General features: G+C 45.5%; 1 protein-coding gene across 1 annotated transcript in view; it reads right to left on the bottom strand.

Annotated features, from left to right (window-relative positions):
* The window catches only part of LOC121458908 (laminin subunit alpha-1), a 119994-nt gene that overhangs the window by 43009 nt on the left and 57646 nt on the right, over positions 1 to 19339 (bottom strand). The window contains exons 16-29 of the mRNA XM_041668293.1: positions 17447 to 17557; positions 14017 to 14144; positions 13220 to 13306; positions 12231 to 12442; positions 10422 to 10528; positions 9956 to 10136; positions 9092 to 9228; positions 7635 to 7871; positions 6307 to 6450; positions 5318 to 5497; positions 4291 to 4476; positions 3653 to 3780; positions 2837 to 2957; positions 1686 to 1823 (exon numbers count right to left, since the gene is read on the bottom strand). Of these exons, the coding sequence (XP_041524227.1) occupies positions 1686 to 1823; positions 2837 to 2957; positions 3653 to 3780; positions 4291 to 4476; positions 5318 to 5497; positions 6307 to 6450; positions 7635 to 7871; positions 9092 to 9228; positions 9956 to 10136; positions 10422 to 10528; positions 12231 to 12442; positions 13220 to 13306; positions 14017 to 14144; positions 17447 to 17557 (2097 nt within the window). The remainder of the gene's footprint in view (positions 1 to 1685; positions 1824 to 2836; positions 2958 to 3652; positions 3781 to 4290; positions 4477 to 5317; positions 5498 to 6306; positions 6451 to 7634; positions 7872 to 9091; positions 9229 to 9955; positions 10137 to 10421; positions 10529 to 12230; positions 12443 to 13219; positions 13307 to 14016; positions 14145 to 17446; positions 17558 to 19339) is intronic.

The following is a 19339-nucleotide window of genomic DNA, read 5'->3' as shown; positions in this document are numbered from 1 at the left end:
CAGCTTTTTAACCAACTGTGTTACACATCAGCAAGCATTCTTTAATGCGTAAGGAAGATGGGGTATGTTTCTTTATATTTTCTAGAATTCTGGAGGCTTTTCCAGATCTGTGGCCTTTATTGACCATAAGATTACATAAGCCTAGAAACTGCTAATACATTCTCCCGGAGGAAAACAGACCCAGGTCTAGTATCAATGACCAATGCAGTCAGGACTGAGATCCTTAGAGCTAAAGTAGATGGAGACCAGTGGTGTACCCATGGGTCTTTAGGGCTTTGTGTGGTTGGTACGAGAAACGACTCATACATGTGGGTGCTTGCCCCCAGTTGTTGGTGCTGTTTAAGGGGAGTTATTGAATATGGAGTGTTGATGGAGGAAGGCAAGTCACTGCGGGTGGCCTTTGAGAGTTTAAAGCCCTGCCCCATTCCTAGTTCACTCTCTGCTTCCTGTGTACAGTTGACATGTGATCCCTCAGCTTCCTGCTCTGGCCACCTGCTGCCATGACTTCCATATGGCAAACATATGGACTCCCCCTCTGGAACTGAAAATCAAAATAAATTCCTCCTTCTGTCTCATCACAGCAGCAGGAAAGGCACTAATCCAGGATTCCATATTCTCATGCAGAGAGAGAAAACAGAAAAATAACTACTCCAAGATCCGACATTCACACGCACGGAGCTGCGGTGGCAGAAGCGAACACGCAGTTGGCTTGGGAAGCAAACCAAGGAGGGAGGAAACTCGTGGTCACAGAGTGCCACCAGCAGGTTCTTGTAACAAGCAAATGAACAACAGTTAAGATTTTATGCCATTAGTTGAACCAGAGACCCTCAAATCAGAAGATCTTGTAGATGCATCTCTAACCTCAAAGTGCAAGCGATTCTCATCACAGGTTTATTTAAAATCTCTGCTGCTTGGTCCCTCACTATTTATTTGCTTGGCAGCTGTGCACAGGGCAGCCAAGGAGGAACAACAGCAAAACAGAGACCCTGTGCAGCTGGTCACCCCTGATCTACCAAGTCCCCCTCAGTAGCAAGAAACGACAGAGCGAGAAATCGCTACCAAAAATGTTTTTAAAAAGCCTATTTTCACAGACTCTTTGCAACTAGAAAACACCCTTTCATCTAAAAGTTTTATTCCTTTTTCATCTGCTAAAGATAGGTTTGATCAGGATCTGCTCGATCTCCCAAATAGATCTCCCTTCAGAAGAACTATCTGCACTCTCTTCAAAAATAAACTGTAATAAATACTCATTTCATCAACACGGCACAACACAGATAAGAACTGAGTACTAGATGACGAGCTAAGATGGAAACAGCTCTAGGCGCTGGCCCTGTTGACTGTCAACCCCAGCAAGACGAGCATGAAGTGCTTCCCTTAGCAGACCATGGATCCTGGCTTCCTGGGGCCTGCTGTCCTACAGAACGAGCCACCCCAGAGAGTAGCGGAGAAACAAGGACCTGTTGCTGAGGACTAGAGTGAGGGAGGCATCCATGGCTGAGGGAGACACAGAAACAAACCCTGCCAGTTTCCCAGTGACAGGAGGAGGAGGTTTCAATGTCTTTGAGACTGCGATGGCAGCAGCCATGTGGCAAGGACCAGCTGGAGGGTCTGCCTGATTCCTGGCTGTCTTTCAGGTCACGCTGATCACTCAGTGTAAACTGAGGTCAGTTCCCAAGCAAACATACCAGACACTGCCCTGTTTCGGGGTCACAGACATCACTGTGGTTGTTGCAACTGCAGGGCACACAAGGAGCCAGCAGAGGGCGCGGTCCCCAGCCACCGCTTTCTGGGAGCTTCCCTCTGTGGTAGCCAGGAGCACAGTCCTACAGGGAGGCAAAAGGGACAAGAAAGTGGACACTGGTTAAAAGCTGAGCAAAGGTAAATGCTCTTCAGCAAAGACAGGTGGCTAAGGTGCTCATGAGAAGGGCAACACCACTATTAGAAAGAAATGCAGATGAAATCCACAGTAACACTGAGCATGAGGACTTAGACATACAATCCAGCTGGGGTAAACTGAGGCAGAAGGACTCCTGTGAATTTCACTCTAGCCTAGGCTACACAGTAAGTTTCAAGCTAGCCGAGGCGACAGAGTGAGACACTGTCTCGAAACACTCCCACCAATAGAACAAGTGTCCTGCTCATCACAAGACCCATGTCACCAACCAAAACAGTGGGCAGAACAAGCATTGAGGAGAAAGTGGGGTGCTCGTGCACAGCTGGTACGGAAGAAAGGCAGTGTGCAGTCCTCCAAAATTAAAAATGGCACTAGCCGTGCCTAACAAGGCTACTTCACACTCCCTTCCCCACAGAGCTATTCACAAAAGCAGCCCACATCCCCACAGAGGAATGGACAGATGGGCACAGTGAACGTGTCCGAGTGACGGTACAGTATTCAGCTTTAAAAGGGAAGAAATCTCAGCATGTGTGAAACACGTGCTAAGCAAAGACGAAAGTCACAAATGCAGATACACTGCAGGATTCCTTCTGTGGGGAACTGGAGCAGAGGCAGACACAAGAAAACAGCAGATGAGGGGCAGGTGGTGGCTGCACAGACGCAGTTTCCATCTGGGAAGAGAAAGAAGGCCCTGAAGGACAACTGTCTACAGAACCATGTGAACACCCTTGACATTGCTGACTTCCACACTTAAAAGTTGGTGGAGACAGTAAGTATGAATTTATGTGTATTTAAATGAAAACTTATATTTTTTAAAGCTCTAAAAACAATAAAAAGTGACACTATAGATGTTCATACATTCCATTCCCTGGGCTGGATTGCTGTAAATGAACACACTTCAGCTGGAAGCCAGGAAGCAGATGTGAACTGGAGGCTCCTTACCTGACAGGAGAATCCCGTGGTGCCAGTAGGACAGACACAGTGCTCTAACAGGGACGCGATCGCTCCCCCAGGGGGCAGCTCTCCAGCCTTCCTGCCAACCTCCATGGAAATATTGGCAATTCTGAGCCACCATTGGGAAAAGAGGTGAGGGAAGAAGCGTTAACATGTGAGACACTTCCAGAAACCCCGCACATACATGGTTTAACATTTGCATCTGAGGCCCATCATGTGGGGTCGTTCAGCTCACAACCAAAAAACACCTTAGCGTGCAGGAGTATGTGGTTGCAGAAAAAGGCCACAGCCAGCATGCCAGAGCCCAACTGCCTTCAAGCCGCTTGTCTTGGGTGCTCTGTTACAGCGACAAAAAGTTGACTAAAAAGCTATTAGTGTTTACCCAGGTTTGACTAAAGAATAGATATGCATCTATTAATAAAGGTGTCAGTAGGGTGAGGGGACAAACCTTCCAGTTCTCGGCCAGATACTGAAAATATTCAAAGCTCTAGAAACGGTAGTTCTTAACCTGTGGGTTATGACCCCTTTGAGACGGTTAAATCCCGTCACAGGGGTTACCTAACACTATTAGAAAACACACATATTTACATTACGATTCATAACAGTAGCAAAATGACAAATGTGAAGTAGCAACGGGAATAATGTTATGGTTGGAGGTCACCACAGCTTGAGGAACTATATTAAAGGGTCTCGGTGTTGGGAAGGCTGAGGACCACTGTTCAGGAACCACAACATGAGGAACTGTATTAAAGAGTCTCAGTGTAGGGAAGGCTGAGGACCACTGGTCTAGGGGCTTGCCATTACCTGCTCTGCTGTAATCCTTGACCATATGATGCCTTGATGAGGATATACTCAATATTGCTCAGAACAGACATGAAATCGGAGTGCGTAACGTGCTCTTCGGACACAGAGTTAAAATATTTCCAAAACTCCTGTGGATGAGAAATACGTTCGATTAAATTGAGAGCTCAAATCATCACAGACCGACAGCCTTAAAAAGAGAACATGGCTCTTTCTTAAGTGACTTCAGACATGAGCCCTGCTCAGGTTGATGAACTGACAAAGAGGTGCTGTGACGTAACGAGCAGGTGGCAGACAGGGAGGATGTGCTAGCTAAAGGGATGAGATGCATCTTAGGCAGGACACACGATTTCATCATCTCACTAGGAACAGTATATAATTTAGAGCTAAAAAAGACTTTCTGGAATTTTCCATTTAATTTATCTGGACTTCAGTTGAACTTGCATATCTAAAGCTGTGGACAGCAAAGCCGTGCTTTTGTGAGGCCATGAAATGTCAATCACGCTTAGAACCCTTGATAAGCTCACTGGAGCTTAGACCAGGGCCTTCTTGCTGTCTTTATTACACTCTAGACTTTTGTTACCTGACAGCCAAGTTCACATCCTTAATGAACACACGTATGTGGAACAACCACACATTACCTCTTTCATTCCCACGTCGTAAGCCTGTCTCACTCCATTCTCTGGCGCTGGGGCATCCATATAAATGACGTGCTTCCTGGCCCGACCTCCTTTGATGAGAACTTGAGGTTCGTAATTGGATGTGCCGGAGCCATGGGTAGAGTAGAAAGCCACACTGTACCGCAGTTTCCCTCCGTAAGCCAAGAGCTAACAAATGACAAACTCGTGTTATTCTGGTGATGCAGCCTTGGTTTAAAGACGTTTTGTGGAAAGCTTGCCATTATACAAAAGGTATTACATGTTATGATGTATCCAATAATGAACATGCATTCTGGGATCAGCCTTGTAATCTGCACATTAACGGTCTATGAGATAGAGCTAGGCTAAGCTTCCCAGTGATTCCACCAAAGTTAGTGTCGCCAGACACCACCTGTGCACACTGGGCAAGGATTCTAATTACTTTCAGGCTCCTTTGAATTAAAGTCATCCTTATCTATACAACCACTGGAGATTTATAAAATTTAAAGATCAAAGTGAGTCTGCAGGGTGGAGAGGATCAGTTACCCTAGCATTCAAGACACTGAGGCAGGAGGATGGAAAATTTGAAGCTATCTTAGACTTACACACTGAACCCTATCCCAGGAAACTCAGCATGATATAGAGATCAGATTGAATTTAGAAGGAACATCTCTCAAAGCCTGCAACCGCCCTTTCACAGGTTGGTGCTCAACAACCGACCGCTGCTCTCCCCAGGGCAGACCTAGCGCTGAGGAGCACATTCAGCAGCTACTAGTAACTACAGAACAGGCTTCTTGAATTACTGCTTTAGAAAGGAGAAAAAAATAATGTGAATTAAAGAAACTGTAAAAGATTTACAAATCTAAATATCTGAAGACCCACACCTCTGCAGGGGTTTTCTATAAGCTCTGGATGTCTCCACCCTCACCCAGAAGAGCCAATGAGTAGCCAGTCCTTTAATGATGGGCAGAAGCAGGGCACTCTGATTTTCTCTCTGGGAAGGGAATGGGCAGGGCTGGCATGTGCTCACCTGATCTCCCTCAAACTGTTTTGGAAGCCGCCAGTAAAATGGCTCCCCATGGACATGCTGGCGGACAGCCTCTGCATCCAGCAAGGTGTCAGGGTCCTGGAAATGCACGCCTTCAACTGTGCCCTTGAGGTTGCTCTGGGAAACCACATGCAGGAGGAGCTGATCGGGGGCAAGCATTATCTAGGCATGGAAAGAAGAAAGACGCACTTCAGGTTAAGTACCCAGGACTCAGTGGGTAACAGGACTGGTGGTGTAAGGATGAGGACCCATGATGTACCAGCATTCATTCAAAACACTGGGTGAGGCTGCATGTGTGCCCATACCCCAGTACTATTGGGTACAGAGAAAGGATAGCTGTGGATCACAGGCCACTAGCCAACTCCAAGTGTAGTGCAAGACCCAGGCTCGAGAAACTATAGTGGGAAGTAATAAAGCAGGGATACACACACTCACATGCACCCACTACACACACATGCACACACTCATTCACATACACACACATATGTATGCACGAACACATGCATACACACATGAACACACACAAATACACACACACACATTTAAGAGCCCAGATCTGATCTGTTAGATCCCTGTGTAGTCCACAGATGAAATAGCGTCATTTTAAGGCTAGAGATTAAAGCGTTTTCCTTTCGATTGTATATCTGGATCAGGAAGACCTGAAGCACTGTGATTAGTTAGGTTCAAGCTATTGCTCCCCTGGAGCAAGTGTCAATGACAGTAGGTACTCCTTGGAGATGTTTCAGTTGTTTTTTTCTTTCCAGGAAAAGCTTTCGATGGACCAGCTGAAGGTTGGCATAGAAAGCCTTTAGCTGTTTACGTCACTGGATGGCAGAAGTTCTCAAAGCACTCTGACTGTATGGCCAAGCAAATCACTATCCTACAATTTCTATTGTCTTTGCTCCCTCCCAATGTCCACCTGACTCTCAAAGGTGAGAGAAGACCCTTTCAACTGTGTGCACGGGACTTACCGGAGCCCTCACATACCCCTCCAACTCTGAACAGAGCTGGGACAGACCAAAGCAGAAGCATGGGCTGCAGCCTAGAGGGTTGTCAGTTTGCAAGGCAAAGGTGCCGGCTCGGCACTCACTGCACTGGAGTCCCAGGACATTCTCCTAAAGGTGAAAGAAAAAAAAAAAAGAAAGAAATTAACATCTGAAAAAGAAGAGATGTGATTTTATATATACATGGATACAAACGAATAAAAACACCACTGACTTTCATGACTTACAAGCATTGCTCAACTCAATCTTCTAGGCCACATCCCTAACTGAAGCTTGTGACCATTAGTTCTCTCAGACACCAGAGCTCCCCAACTATTACTGAGGATCAAAACTGCGGTGCAAGGAGCTGGAAATAATGTATTCCCTAATGTGAATCTCCAGTGGTCCCCAGCTGACCTGAGGGCCTCCAGGTAGAGAGTAGGGCTACGTGAAGACTGTCAGGTCCTTGCCATTCTGACTGGAGCAAGGACGATTGCTAGCAGACATGCAAAGATTTTTAGAAAGTGTGTTGCCGGGCGGTGGTCATGCACGCCTTTAATCCCAGCACTCGGGAGGCAGAGGCAGGCGGATCTCTGTGAGTTCGAGACCAGCCTGGTCTACAAGAGCTAGTTCCAGGACAGGCACCGAAGCTACAGAGAAACCCTGTCTCCAAAATCCAAAAAAAAAAAAAAAAAAAAAAAAAAAAAAAGAAAAGAAAGAAAGTGTGCCCCAGTGACTCTTTCCTTCACCACTTCTAGCTGCACACCAACCCACCACCATCAGGCTGGTACCTCATCCTCCTTGCAGAGATGACCAGAGAAGGTGGCAATGATCTGGCTGCAAAGCATATTGGGAAAGCCAACGGACACATGTGCAAATCAAAGTGACATTGAACTCTTACCGCAGGGGCAAGGTATGCATTTTCTCTTTACTTTAGCACACACATATAATAATTACCTGTCCAAGAGCATAGCTAATCCCAAATCTTCCCCAAAGCCCTGTTAATTACTTTATTTCTTCAAGAATGAATGGCTACTCGGTCTATGGATGTGTGCTAGCAAGATGTATTCAGAGAAGTTAGGTCGCCAGACATGTGGAAGTGGTAAAAAATTATATTCTAAAAATCTTCCACCATTTCAGGAAAGAACATGGAGGGGGACTCTAATGTCAGAAATCAAAGCAGAAATCTGTTTGGAAAAGTATTTGAAACTATGCTTCTAAACACTAGAATCTAAGGTAAATAAATAGTCAGAAGCCCGGGAGTGGGAATGAGGAGGCCAGAGGAAGGAAACAGAGGCTCAGTGGACCACAAGTACCTTGCAGGAGCAGGCACCGCTGTCCTCTGTGCAGCTGCAGAGACCCTGTTCCAGGTCACAGGTGTCGGCCAGTGTCCCCCTCGGGTCGCAGCCACAGGGAACACAGTCAGGAAACCTTCTGTAACCCAAGGAGCACTGATCGCAGCTCTGCCCACCAAACCCTTCTTTGCAATGGCACTGGCCAGAGAGAACATCGCACTGGGGACCCGTGGAGCCAGCAGTGCTGCAGTTGCAAGCCTGTGAAAGAGAGAGAGAGAGAGAGAGAGAGAGAGAGAGAGAGAGAGAGAGGGGTGGGGGGATAATAAAATTAATATAAGGGCAGAACCTATGTCCTCAGAAAGCACACAAACTGAGACACCAGAAACACTGTGTGGGGCAGCAATTCAGATAAGCTGACCTCGTACTGTTCCTCCGTGGAACCATTCTATCAGGGACCAAAAGGACAAGGGCTGCACAGCAGGGCATGCGCATACATTGGTGGCACGTAACAATGCATCAACACTGTGAACTAGAACTGGGTCTAATGGTGCTATCAACTCAGCAGAATTATTTTAGACACCAAACAATGGCCCCACTACTTTAAACCCCAAACTACACCTAATTCTATCCTAAGAAAATTATTTACAGAAAAATACAGCTCTCAGATTCAACCTAATCCTCTAATGAAACTATTTACAACTCCATTGGAAAATAGAATATAGATTAGACTAAAACAAATTTAAAAGGCAATATCTCTAGTTATCTAGTCTATCAATAACTATATCTATCTATCTACAGATCAATCTATTTAGATATATAGATATATGTTGATATATATAGATATTGATAGATTTATCTATAGATGGATATCAATATCCATCTCTCTATATCTATATAACAATAGATATTGATATAGATAGATATTGCCTCTTAAATGTGTTTTGGTTTAATCTATATTTTATCTATAGATAGACAGCCATCTATAGATAATGCCTTTTATATAGCTAGATATATAGATATTATTTATATATTTATTATAGATAAATATAGATACTACCTTTATGTTTTAGTCTAGTCTATATTCTATCTATGGCTATTGCCTCTTATCTAGATAGATATATAGAAATTGCCTATGTAGAAAGTTCTAGCTATGAATTTCAAAGCTAAATTCTTGACAAAACCCTGAAAGATGCTACTCTTCTGCATTATCCCTGAGTCCATATGTATGTGTTTATTTATTTCACGGTGGGAGTCCCCTTAGTCTAGCTCCCCAGGCTATTCTAGAACTAGGCTCAAACAATGCCCCTGCCTCAGCCTCCCAAGTAGCTGGGACTACAGGTGCACCACCAGTGTGTCAAGCTGTACTCATTTTAAATATAAACTATGAAGTTATTTAACTGCTTAAAACCAAGTGACTGAATACAAGAAAGCTTGCTCCAAGGAAGGCACTCTTACCCCAGCGTGATGACAGAACCCACCTGGCACCCCCGCTCTGGGTCCAGGTTCCAGTGCCCCTCTTCACACTCCTCACACTTCAGACCCCGGGTATGAGGAGGGCAGAGGCACTCTCCAGAATCGGGGTCACAGTTATTCTGAGTATGTGCGCAGTCGCAGGCTAAAACAAAAGAAGCATCACAGAGTTAGATGCTTGATGGGATTCAAGGCTGAGAGCACAAGGGGCCTCTCTTTTGTATCAACTATCAGAGCCACTGTTAAAGGAGGTGTAATCATTCCTGAGACCTCTTCATAGCACCTGAAGGTAGGTGCTCCCCACGTCTGAGAGATCATAAGCCTGAAAGAAGTGGGACAAACACACCTTGATGGCCGGAAGAACAGATGGCTCGAAGACAGTGGTTCTCAACCTGTGTGGTCGTGACCCCTTGGGTTCAAACGAGCCTTTTACAGGGGTCACACATCAGATATTTCCATTGCAATTCATTACACTAACAAACCTCTAGTTATGAAGTAGCAATGAAATAATTTTATGGTTGGGGTCACCACAACATGAGGAACTGTATTAAAGGGTCTCAGTACTAGGAAGGTTGGGAGCCACCCTCTAATGTCATCAAGTCCTCATCATCTGCCAACTGTTGTGTTAGATGTGACCCTCAGTCCTTGCAAAAGTCTCTGGATGCTGACTGCAATCAAGGTCTCAAAAACCAAGACTAAGCTCACACAAGCAGGTGGGGACCCAGGACCAAATGCTTGTATCTAGAAACAGAAAAAGGGTATGGGAACCCGCTGTAAAGACAAGAGAAAAGTAATGTCACAGAAATTATTCTGACATCAAGGAAGGTCACAGAGAAGGCTTTATAGGGAACATAAGGAACTCGAGAGCTTACGTGTACAGCCACCATCCTGGTACCCATAGAAGCCGTGTGAACACCTGTTGCATGTTTTCCCACTGACGCCCGGTACACAGGGACACTGGCCATCCTCTGTGCAGTTGTCTGATGTGGAGCCCTCCACACTGCAGTTGCAGGGCACACAGCCACGCCCTGTGTCCAGCCCATAATAGCCAGGCTATGTCACAAGAGAGGAAGGATCACGGGTTAGTGGCATATGCACACACTGGAATGTTCTCCACGTCACACACAGAAGATGTTCCACAGACTCATCATGCTCTCAGCACATGTCTGTTCCTGGGCACTCTGCACGCATGCTCTTTAGATGGGAAGGTACAGCACAGACCAGTCAAGAGTATGCTCGTCCCACATCAGTTCAAGTTCCCGTGGACCTAGGTTAAGCGTCGGTCATGCATCAATGGCAAGCAACTGAACAGCCTGTAGTGATTGGTAGATGTCTTACCAGGCACTGGTCACACTGCTGGCCTGTCACTTGAGGTTTGCAATCACACAGCCCAGTCTCCAGATGGCACACGCCAGAAAGGGAGCCGTTTTCATGGCAGTTACAGGCTAAAACACACAAGACATATAATGCTTTTTCTTTTTAAAGTATGGGTTAGAGTAAAGTCATTTTAATTCCCACAGGAAAAGGCTTAAACATTCAACATGCCAGATCACAGAGCTAACATACTTCACAGACAGTGAGAGCCCAGCCAGGTTGTGAAGCAACCACAGCAGAAGAAGCACTGACCCTGGACATTGCAGACTTGATAGCGTTAGCCAGGGCTGGATCAGCTTCTTGGCTAACCCCAACTTGCCTAAGAACCTGGCTTCTTTCTGGCTTTTGGTTTTCCTTGGTGTATGTGGACAATGCCAAGCTTTGCCTGATATCCTGAGGGCCTGCAACCCTGCTGCCCCATTGCCTGATGCTCTAGAAGGGTCTTACTCTTTAATTCTGTAGCTTGATTCCAATTACAACTCCTAACTCCTCATCCCTGCCCCAGGCAACACATGGACAGATGCACTCTGATGGAGTGCTCCCTCTCCCCTCCCTGCCTCCTTTCCCCCTACCCTATCCTTCTGAAGGCATGTCTCTTACCACACCTCCTCTTTCCCATCCCTCTTTCCCTTAGGATGTTCATCAACCTCAGCTCTTTTTTTGTGTCCTCCTGGTCTCTTATTTCCTAATGTGTCATTTTTAGAAGTCTCTGGGACACCACAAGTGTTAAAGTCAGTGAGCAGAGTTGAGTACTCATCTTATGGGATCTTTCTTCAGACTGGAACCCACAGACCTCTCACTCCCTGAACTTTAAACCAAGGTTTCCTTGTAGTTTAGACTGATGGGTCAAAGCCATGATTGATTTCATCTCCTAATATGTGCCTACATTATTTTTTTTCTGTATGGCTGGCACCACCTTTTATTCAAGCTGTAATATAAGACCAACATATTTACCTGGAGTTATCAAAAATATTTAAGTGGCATTATTTTTCATGAATCCTTTCCTAAGACTGTGCAAAAACAAGGCCAAGCCAGCAGAAATCACAGCGGGAACCAGGGAAGGGACCCATGAAGCTGAGGAGTGATCGGCAGTTGATGGCTACTAGAAAGTTTTCTTCAGAGATGCAACCCCTCTTTTTACTGCCCTTGCTTCTGTGTATGGCCCAAGTTCTGAGATCCACATAATGGCAGCATTAAACGGACTCAGTAGGTTTAAAAACAAGGTACATAAAGTTGTGAGGGAGAAGTCGTAGGGAGATTGGAGGACTTGGTGGGCCAGATTTGATCAAAGTACATTGTATGCATGTTTAAAACATACACAATAGAATTTTCTGAACAAAGCAACAATACAAATGCCGAGGGCTCCAGTATTAGCCCCAAAGCTGGGTCCCCTCAGGCACGAAACTGACTGTCTTGGTGAGTGGCTTTACCACATCCCTATGTTCAAGGCTCCAAGCAGAACTCAGCATATCAGGGTGAGGCAGCACAGGAGCAGCCCACCAGGATACTCCACCACCATGCTTGAGAAAGCCTCCTCCCTGGTCATGAAGGATATGCATTTTGCAGACTGCTGACCTTAGAGGTGACAGCGAATTAAGCCACTGAAGAATGCAGAGGAAGGAACTGAGTATCAGATCTACATCTGTCCAACTGAAAACCCACAATCAGTACACAAGACATTAAGGTCTCCTCCAGGCTGAGTTCTTTTGGCAAGTGTTAAGAGATTCATATGGCGACATATAACAGCTATGACTGCATTGGTCACGCACTCACCCCGGCAATTTTTGGCAGTCACAGCATCTCCATAGAAGCCATCTGCACACCTTTCACAATGGGCACCATCTGTGTTCCACAAGCACTTCAGACATTCCCCAGTGACAGAGTCACAGTGGCCAGCCTCCAACGGATCAACATTGCCGCTGCAGTTGCATGGTACACAGGTTCCCCCTGGCACTGTTGGGTTTCCATAGTAACCGTCTGCACATCTGTATCCAGGATGGAAAGCAGGATCTAATAAATAAGAGGGTTTGAGATAATACCTCACTAGCCAGGGCCTCCCTGGGTGGCTAATAAATCAGACTCTGTCCCTTAAGATTTGCAATGGAAAAAGGGTGACTCTGTCCAGACAGTCACAAATCTTCCGTGCCTGTTGTGAGGTGGAACAGATCCAAAACGAGCATAAACCCAGATGCTGTGCAACCACGTCCAGAGCCAATTCTGACCTCCCTCTGGCCACTCAGGATGTCACCCAGCTCTTGACAGGATGCACCAGGGGCAGAGACACCAAGGCTTATATGTGGGAAAACACAGACGAGCTTTTGGATGCCAGAGATGGCTCCTAAATCAAACCTCCCAATGCCTTCACTATTGTCTGGACAACTGAATACTCAGACACATGACGACTGTAACTACTGACCCCTCCACCCCCCATAGTCTTTGGTGTGATCACAGATGCACTCCAGGAGGTGAAACACTGTTCTCTCCATGGTCATCCTGCTTTTCTCCATGACCTTATGCAATATCAGCAATGCACCGAGATGCCACAACCACACTTAAAGTTATAGATTTTAAGTGTCCACCACTACACATTATATACATACAATGAATTATCACACCACATCTACAGGGTCTGGATAACTGCTATGCATCCACTAACATTATAGATTTGTAGATATTTAAGAAGAAAATACGGACTTTCTGCTGGACTTTTAAAATAGTTGATTCTGCTTTGTGAAACTGGGGGTTGGAGAGCCACAAGGTACCTCTCACACCAGGATCCTGAGTAACCCGGAGCACACTGGTCACAAACCACATTCTCTCCATCAGTAAGGTGGCAGGTGGGGCTGAAACTGTGAAAACACGTGAAATTAATGTGATTTTTCCAGTGGACGCTGCTCCTTCCTAAATATTTAAAATGGTTATTTTTGGAAACATCTGTCCTAACAAATGCTCTGCAGGTTCTCGCTCAGTCTTTAGTCCTGAATCCACCCTGGCACAGCCATTAGCCTCCTTTGTCCATCATCTCCTGCTTCCTCTGCAGGTTCTCTCTCAGTCTTTGGTCCTAGATCCGCCCTGGCACAGCCATTAGCCTCCTTTGTCCATCATCTACTGCTTCATGTGTGTGTGCCCTGCAGCTCACATCGCCTACTTTGAAACTCAGTCTACAACAGGCATGTAATATACAATTGCTGACTCGGTGGATAGACTCAGCTTTCTATTTTCACAGTTTGATCATCTGATCAAGCCTCATCCAACCCAAGAACATTGCTTAAATCATCACTGTCTTGAGCACCAAATGGATTCTTGTGAAAGACACACGGCAGACATTAGACAAGATGAGAAAAGTGTGTGCATTGTTGCTGTCACACGCCTCCCATTGTGTTATTAAATTCACCAGGTTTTTTAATAACAACATTCTCCCTCTGAGCCTCTCATCCAATTTACTGTCCCTCATGGCACGGAACATGCATGACACAGTCTTGCTTGGAAACATCAGAATGCACAGCAGGGGGGATCTGGCCACACCAGACAGAACCAGCTAGTGGAGGCTGAGACTTACTTGTTGGAGTCAATGAGGAGGGGGCAGGCACAAGGCTGGCAGTCCCCTGGCGTCCCGTGCAAAGGTGTCCCGTAGAAGCCGGGCAGGCACTGTTCACAGTGATTCCCTGTGGTGTTGTGTGTACACGCCTAGGTCACACGCATGAAAAGATGAGTCAGTTCAGACTTCCTGAAAGGATTTTCTGATTCATCCACTAAGAAGCTGAATTTCAAGTTAAAACAAAACCAAGGAAGGGTTAAGGGCTTAAACCCACGTGGACCCTGAGCGACGGAGGGAAGAATTCCCTGTTTTCAGACAGACAAGTCTTACATGTTTTAATTATGCATATACGCATGTATGTCCACACATGGGTATAGTCACACGTGTGTGCAGATGTCTGCAGAGATCAAAAGATGCCATCAGATCCCCTGGGGCTGAAGATACAGGTAAGGTTGGGAGTTACCTACTAGGAACTCAACAAGTCCTTTGGAAGAGAAGATCACTAGCTTCTACCATCCAAAATCTAAGTGTATCAGCAGACAGCAGCTGGGACTGCAGCAGAGAATTCCCCACCGGGTTATCTATCTATCTATCTATCTATCTATCTATCTATCTATCTATCTATCTATCTATCTATCTTCTCCAGCAGCAGGTTTGAAGAGGACCTTGATGTAAGACCGTGTTCTGTTACTATACAAACTTCTATTGCCATGCTACAGCATGGATTTGGGGTAGCCTAAGTCTGCACTCTTGGGCCGCCACTCATCCAACTTTGACTCCAACATAAACTTTCTCTCATCTCCTTTGAGGCAAGAGCAGTGTTTTTATGTCCACACAAGTCTGTGGAGTGTGGAGTCAGATCAAAGGGGCCAGGCTGAACTTTCTTTCTATTTGGGTAAACTGTTTTGCCATTCTGTTGATGATCCCAAGGAGCACATGTCTTGGTGTTTCCTTGGGGATGGGCCACTCTGGGTGCTGATGCTGCTGGTGGTCTGGATGCCAGAGGGTGAGAGCATCATCTCTTTTGGAAAGAGAAATTTCTTCTTTCATTGAAACAGCTAAGACATAAGAGCCCAAGACAAGAAAGAACTGAACCACTAAGCCTCAGCCCAGCTCTTAGGCAAGACTTTGGATTTCCTTCAATTTTCATCTAAGTTATCTTTATTTCCACCCATTTCCCTTAAAAATAAGCATTACCCGTCTAAAGGGGAAAATAATAACTTGGTGGAAAAGGCTAGCAGGTACTATCTTATCTAGGTGGACCAGGCAGACATCCCCAGAAGCAAACACAGTGATGTCATGGACCCCTGGATGTTCAGATAAGCTGTATCATTTCCACAGCCTTGTGTCCCAATGTCCAGTTTCAGTGAAGTCACAGGGAAGCATCATATGTGACATCATATGTGACAAGTCCTCGCTAAGGGCATTTGGCAGAGGGTCTGTCATTCGTGAAGAGCACAAGAAAGTGTGAGCTACCACAGGAGACAGGAGACAAGGGAAACATGGCTTTGTTAAGCCAGAGGACTCTTGGTTTTAACCCTAAAGAGAGAACAGGTGGGAGTGGAAATGCTGATAAGATGGGAGGAAAACACATGGTTTAATGAATGGTGTGGTACCAACAAAAAATGTCACAGTTATGTGAGATTTTAGCATTGGGATGCTGGCCAAGATCCCCAAGTGCGGTGGTTTGAATATAACCGGCCCCCATACGCGCGCGCATAGGGAGTAGCACTATTAGGAGGTGTGGGCTTGTTGGAGGAGTGTGTCACTATGGGGCCAGGCTTTGAGGTCTCTTATGCTCAAGCTACACCCAGTGATGCAGCCTATTTCCTGTTGTCTGTAGATCAAGATGCATCCCTCCTTCTCTAGCACATGTCTGCCCACATGCCACCACGTCCTGCCATGATGATAATGGACTGACCCTCTGAAACTGCAAGCCAGCCCCCAATTAAATGTTTTCCTTTATAAGAGTTGCCACGATCATGGTGTCTCTTCACAGCTTTAGAAACCCTGATTAAGACACCAAGGGACTCTCTAATGTGCCATGGCTTCCCTCTAAGTCGAAACCAGTTTCTAAAAAGTGTTTGCAACTCCAGAATTTGTGTATTATAAGTGGAGAATAAAAGAGTAGTTACCAGACATACTAAATAGGTGCCATTCATTTAGCTCTAGTTCCTTTGCATCTGAATGCATTCGGTAGATGAGTACAGTTCATACACACTGAGCTTATTTGAAACATATTTCTGCAACTATATATTTATAGAAGCACACGAAATCCTTATATGCAGACTATCTTTAATTAAGCTAACCAACAGAAACGCATCCTCAACACACTGGCTACCCTCAAATGTTGGTGGGAAATCTGCGGCCAGGGGTGGGCAGGAGCTGGCAGACCCACACGGCAGAAGACATAAGAAACAAACAACAACCTCCCCCCGGCCACTAGAGCCAGGTTCTGAAGGAAAGCCATCCCAGAGGGACTGAGATACCCATGCAGTGGCTGTGGATGCTTAGCAGCTAGAATAAAGATAATAAAGAACAAATGAAGGTTTGCTCAATGAACAATGAGAAAGAAGGCAATCCAGGATGTCAGGCTTCGGTCCTTCTCCTGGGGCCTGACAATTACCTTCCCTTGGTCCTGTGACTCAATCAACCTTTCTTATTAAAGAACATGGGGCTGGGGCCTCCTTGCCCAGACAGTAACTATATATATATATATACACTGACACACTCCCTGAGCAGTGAATCCATCTAAACACAGGGTGAGGGTAGCTTCCTTAAAGGCAGAAGGAATTCCTGGTTGAACTTAGACAAGCATTGCCTTGCGCCAGCCACAAAGCTCATACTTAAGATTAACTGCCCATTTGTGGAGCTCTGTTCCTACTTACAATGCTCACAAAAGAGGCTTTTGTCTGTAGGATTCAGCTGAACTAACTACAAATTTACATATGGCAAATGTGATTTTATCAAGGCTTATGATTCTATTTGTACATTAGATTTGTAAAGTTTTACATGTACATTTGTATATAGTATATATGGATATATATAATATATATGAGGTGTGTTGAGGATCGAACCTAATTCTAAGCATGATGTTTTGTGTATGCCTTATACACACAGGCCGAAAGCAAAGACATACAATAATTTTAACATGCATGTGTTTTGAGTGATTCATCACAAAAGAATGGGTATGGGACTTCTCCTTCGTGATGGGAAGCCACAGGTCACAAGGTTCAGGACTTGGATTTGGAGATGAATTTTCAGATGCTCAACTCATCCCACTAAAGCAAGGCACGAAGCAAAGCAGGTTAAAGAAAAACAGGTGACGGCTGAAGATACAGACTTGAATTTGATGTCTACCGCATCAGAGCTGAGGTCGGGAGTCACAGCTCACAACACGTGGCAATGAGGAAGTCAGAGTGAGGGACCCCCAAGTCAGCAATAGACTCACGGAGCAAATTCCATGAATGTCACACTCGGATGCATGGCCATGGCATTCGCAGGGTAGGCAGATTCCTCCAAAGAGTATCCCATCCACTCGATAATAGCCCGGGAGGCAGGACTGCAAGAGAAAGGGACCAGTCTGTAGCCTGGGCTCCTGAAATACGGCCTTGTGTGTGTGTATCGGGCAACGTGGGGCTTCGCCTATTCTGCAATCTATCTTCTGTCCAATGCACTTTGAAAAGCAAACTGCTTAATTTTTCACAAGCAGGGACACATTTTTCCTTTCTAACTGTCGAACGTTTTAACCAAGACAGCTTTTCCATGTCCACTTTAATTAAGTGTGCAACCCCAGTGCCTTTCAGCAAACTTACTGAGGTGTGCAACCATCTCAGCTAGCACAAGGTTATTTAGTGTGTATTTAATGTATTCCGTGGATGAATATAGCTCACACACATTTGACATATTTGGTACATATGTACGTAAATATATATTTATAGGTGTGTGCAAAACCGACTTGTTCAGACTACCTATAGGTAACTATCACACTATGTCCTCAACATGCTGGCCACCCTAACACACTGGCAGAAGGCCCAAGGAATTGGCCTTGGAAACCCACATGATAAGGCCCCACATGTTTCCCTTTGAAGTAGAGTCAGGCACACAGGAATTTAAAGGCTATGCCCTGGGTCCGCACTGAACCTTCATGGACTCTACTGCACCGACCCTCAACGAGCATAGGTGGAATCCCGTCTTGTCGGTTTTCTATCAGAGGACTTCTTTTCTCTCAACTCCCCTCCCCACCCTGCCGCCCCCTTTGCTTACAAATCACTGAAGGCTGCTATCAAACATTGACCATGCTCAAGGGCAGGCCTGGGTTACAGTGCGCCAGGTGCCCCTCCTGTGGGATCAAGTCAGAGAGGCCGTATGGGCACCCAAGGACACGCATTGCTCCTGAACCATCGGCTTTCCACACAGCGGTGCATTTGGCTCTCAAGGCCTCCTCAAGAAAAGCACTTCTGCTTTAGAGACAGCAAGTGCAGGGCACAGGACATTAGGCAGCACCTGGTGTGGCCTCAGGGAGACAACTCAAAGGCAACAGTGCCCATCTCCAAAACCATGCCATATCCAGCTGCCAAGGGCTTGGATTTTTCACTGCCTGCTCATCTGTCTCTCGAAGAGATGGGGTGGGAGAAGGAGGCTTGATAACACTAGTTTGTATCATATATATATGATATGATATAATACATATATACACACATACACAAATAAGTGGGGTGTGTAACATGTGTGTGTGTACTCAGGATTGAACGTAGGACTCTGCACACATATATACTCTGCCACAGAGCTATATGCCAAGTCCTGTTTCTGTTTTTTTTTTTTTTTGAGATAGTTTTGATACCATTCCCAGATAAATCCCGAGTTTGCAATCCCCCTGCTTCAGGCCCTTATTACAAGCCTGTGCAACCAGGTCCAAGGCAAAGTTTTGAACGTATACAAACAATAAATACAGTCTCTCACATGGACCTCACAGAAGTCCCCTAAAGCCTCCATCCAACTGGCTACCCTTAGAGAGTGTCGGTCCATAGGCAAGCAGCTTCAAGTGCTGCAGAAAAATCCATTCGTAAAAGCAGCAGCCTGATACCAGTTTCTGTGTATGAGTTTGGTAAAAGAATGAACTCGGCTGCTTAGTAAAAACACTGGAAAAGGCATTCAGTTGAAGGCTGCATGTCTTCAGGGACCACAGGGATAGAGTCAAACAACAGTGAATAAATGTGTTATGGGAAAAGATGTACACACATGTTTCTGGGTATTATCCCTTGAATATATTTTAACAACCCTTTACATGACATTTACATTGCTGGGTTTATTAGTAATTTAGAGGACATATAAAGCAGGCAAA

The sequence above is a fragment of the Microtus oregoni genome, unplaced genomic scaffold (assembly GCF_018167655.1).
Source record: "Microtus oregoni isolate MIOR12 unplaced genomic scaffold, Mior012 000018F_ref0000195, whole genome shotgun sequence".
In the NCBI taxonomy this organism is placed as follows: domain Eukaryota; kingdom Metazoa; phylum Chordata; class Mammalia; order Rodentia; family Cricetidae; genus Microtus; species Microtus oregoni.
This window is presented reverse-complemented; position numbering and strand designations above follow the sequence as displayed.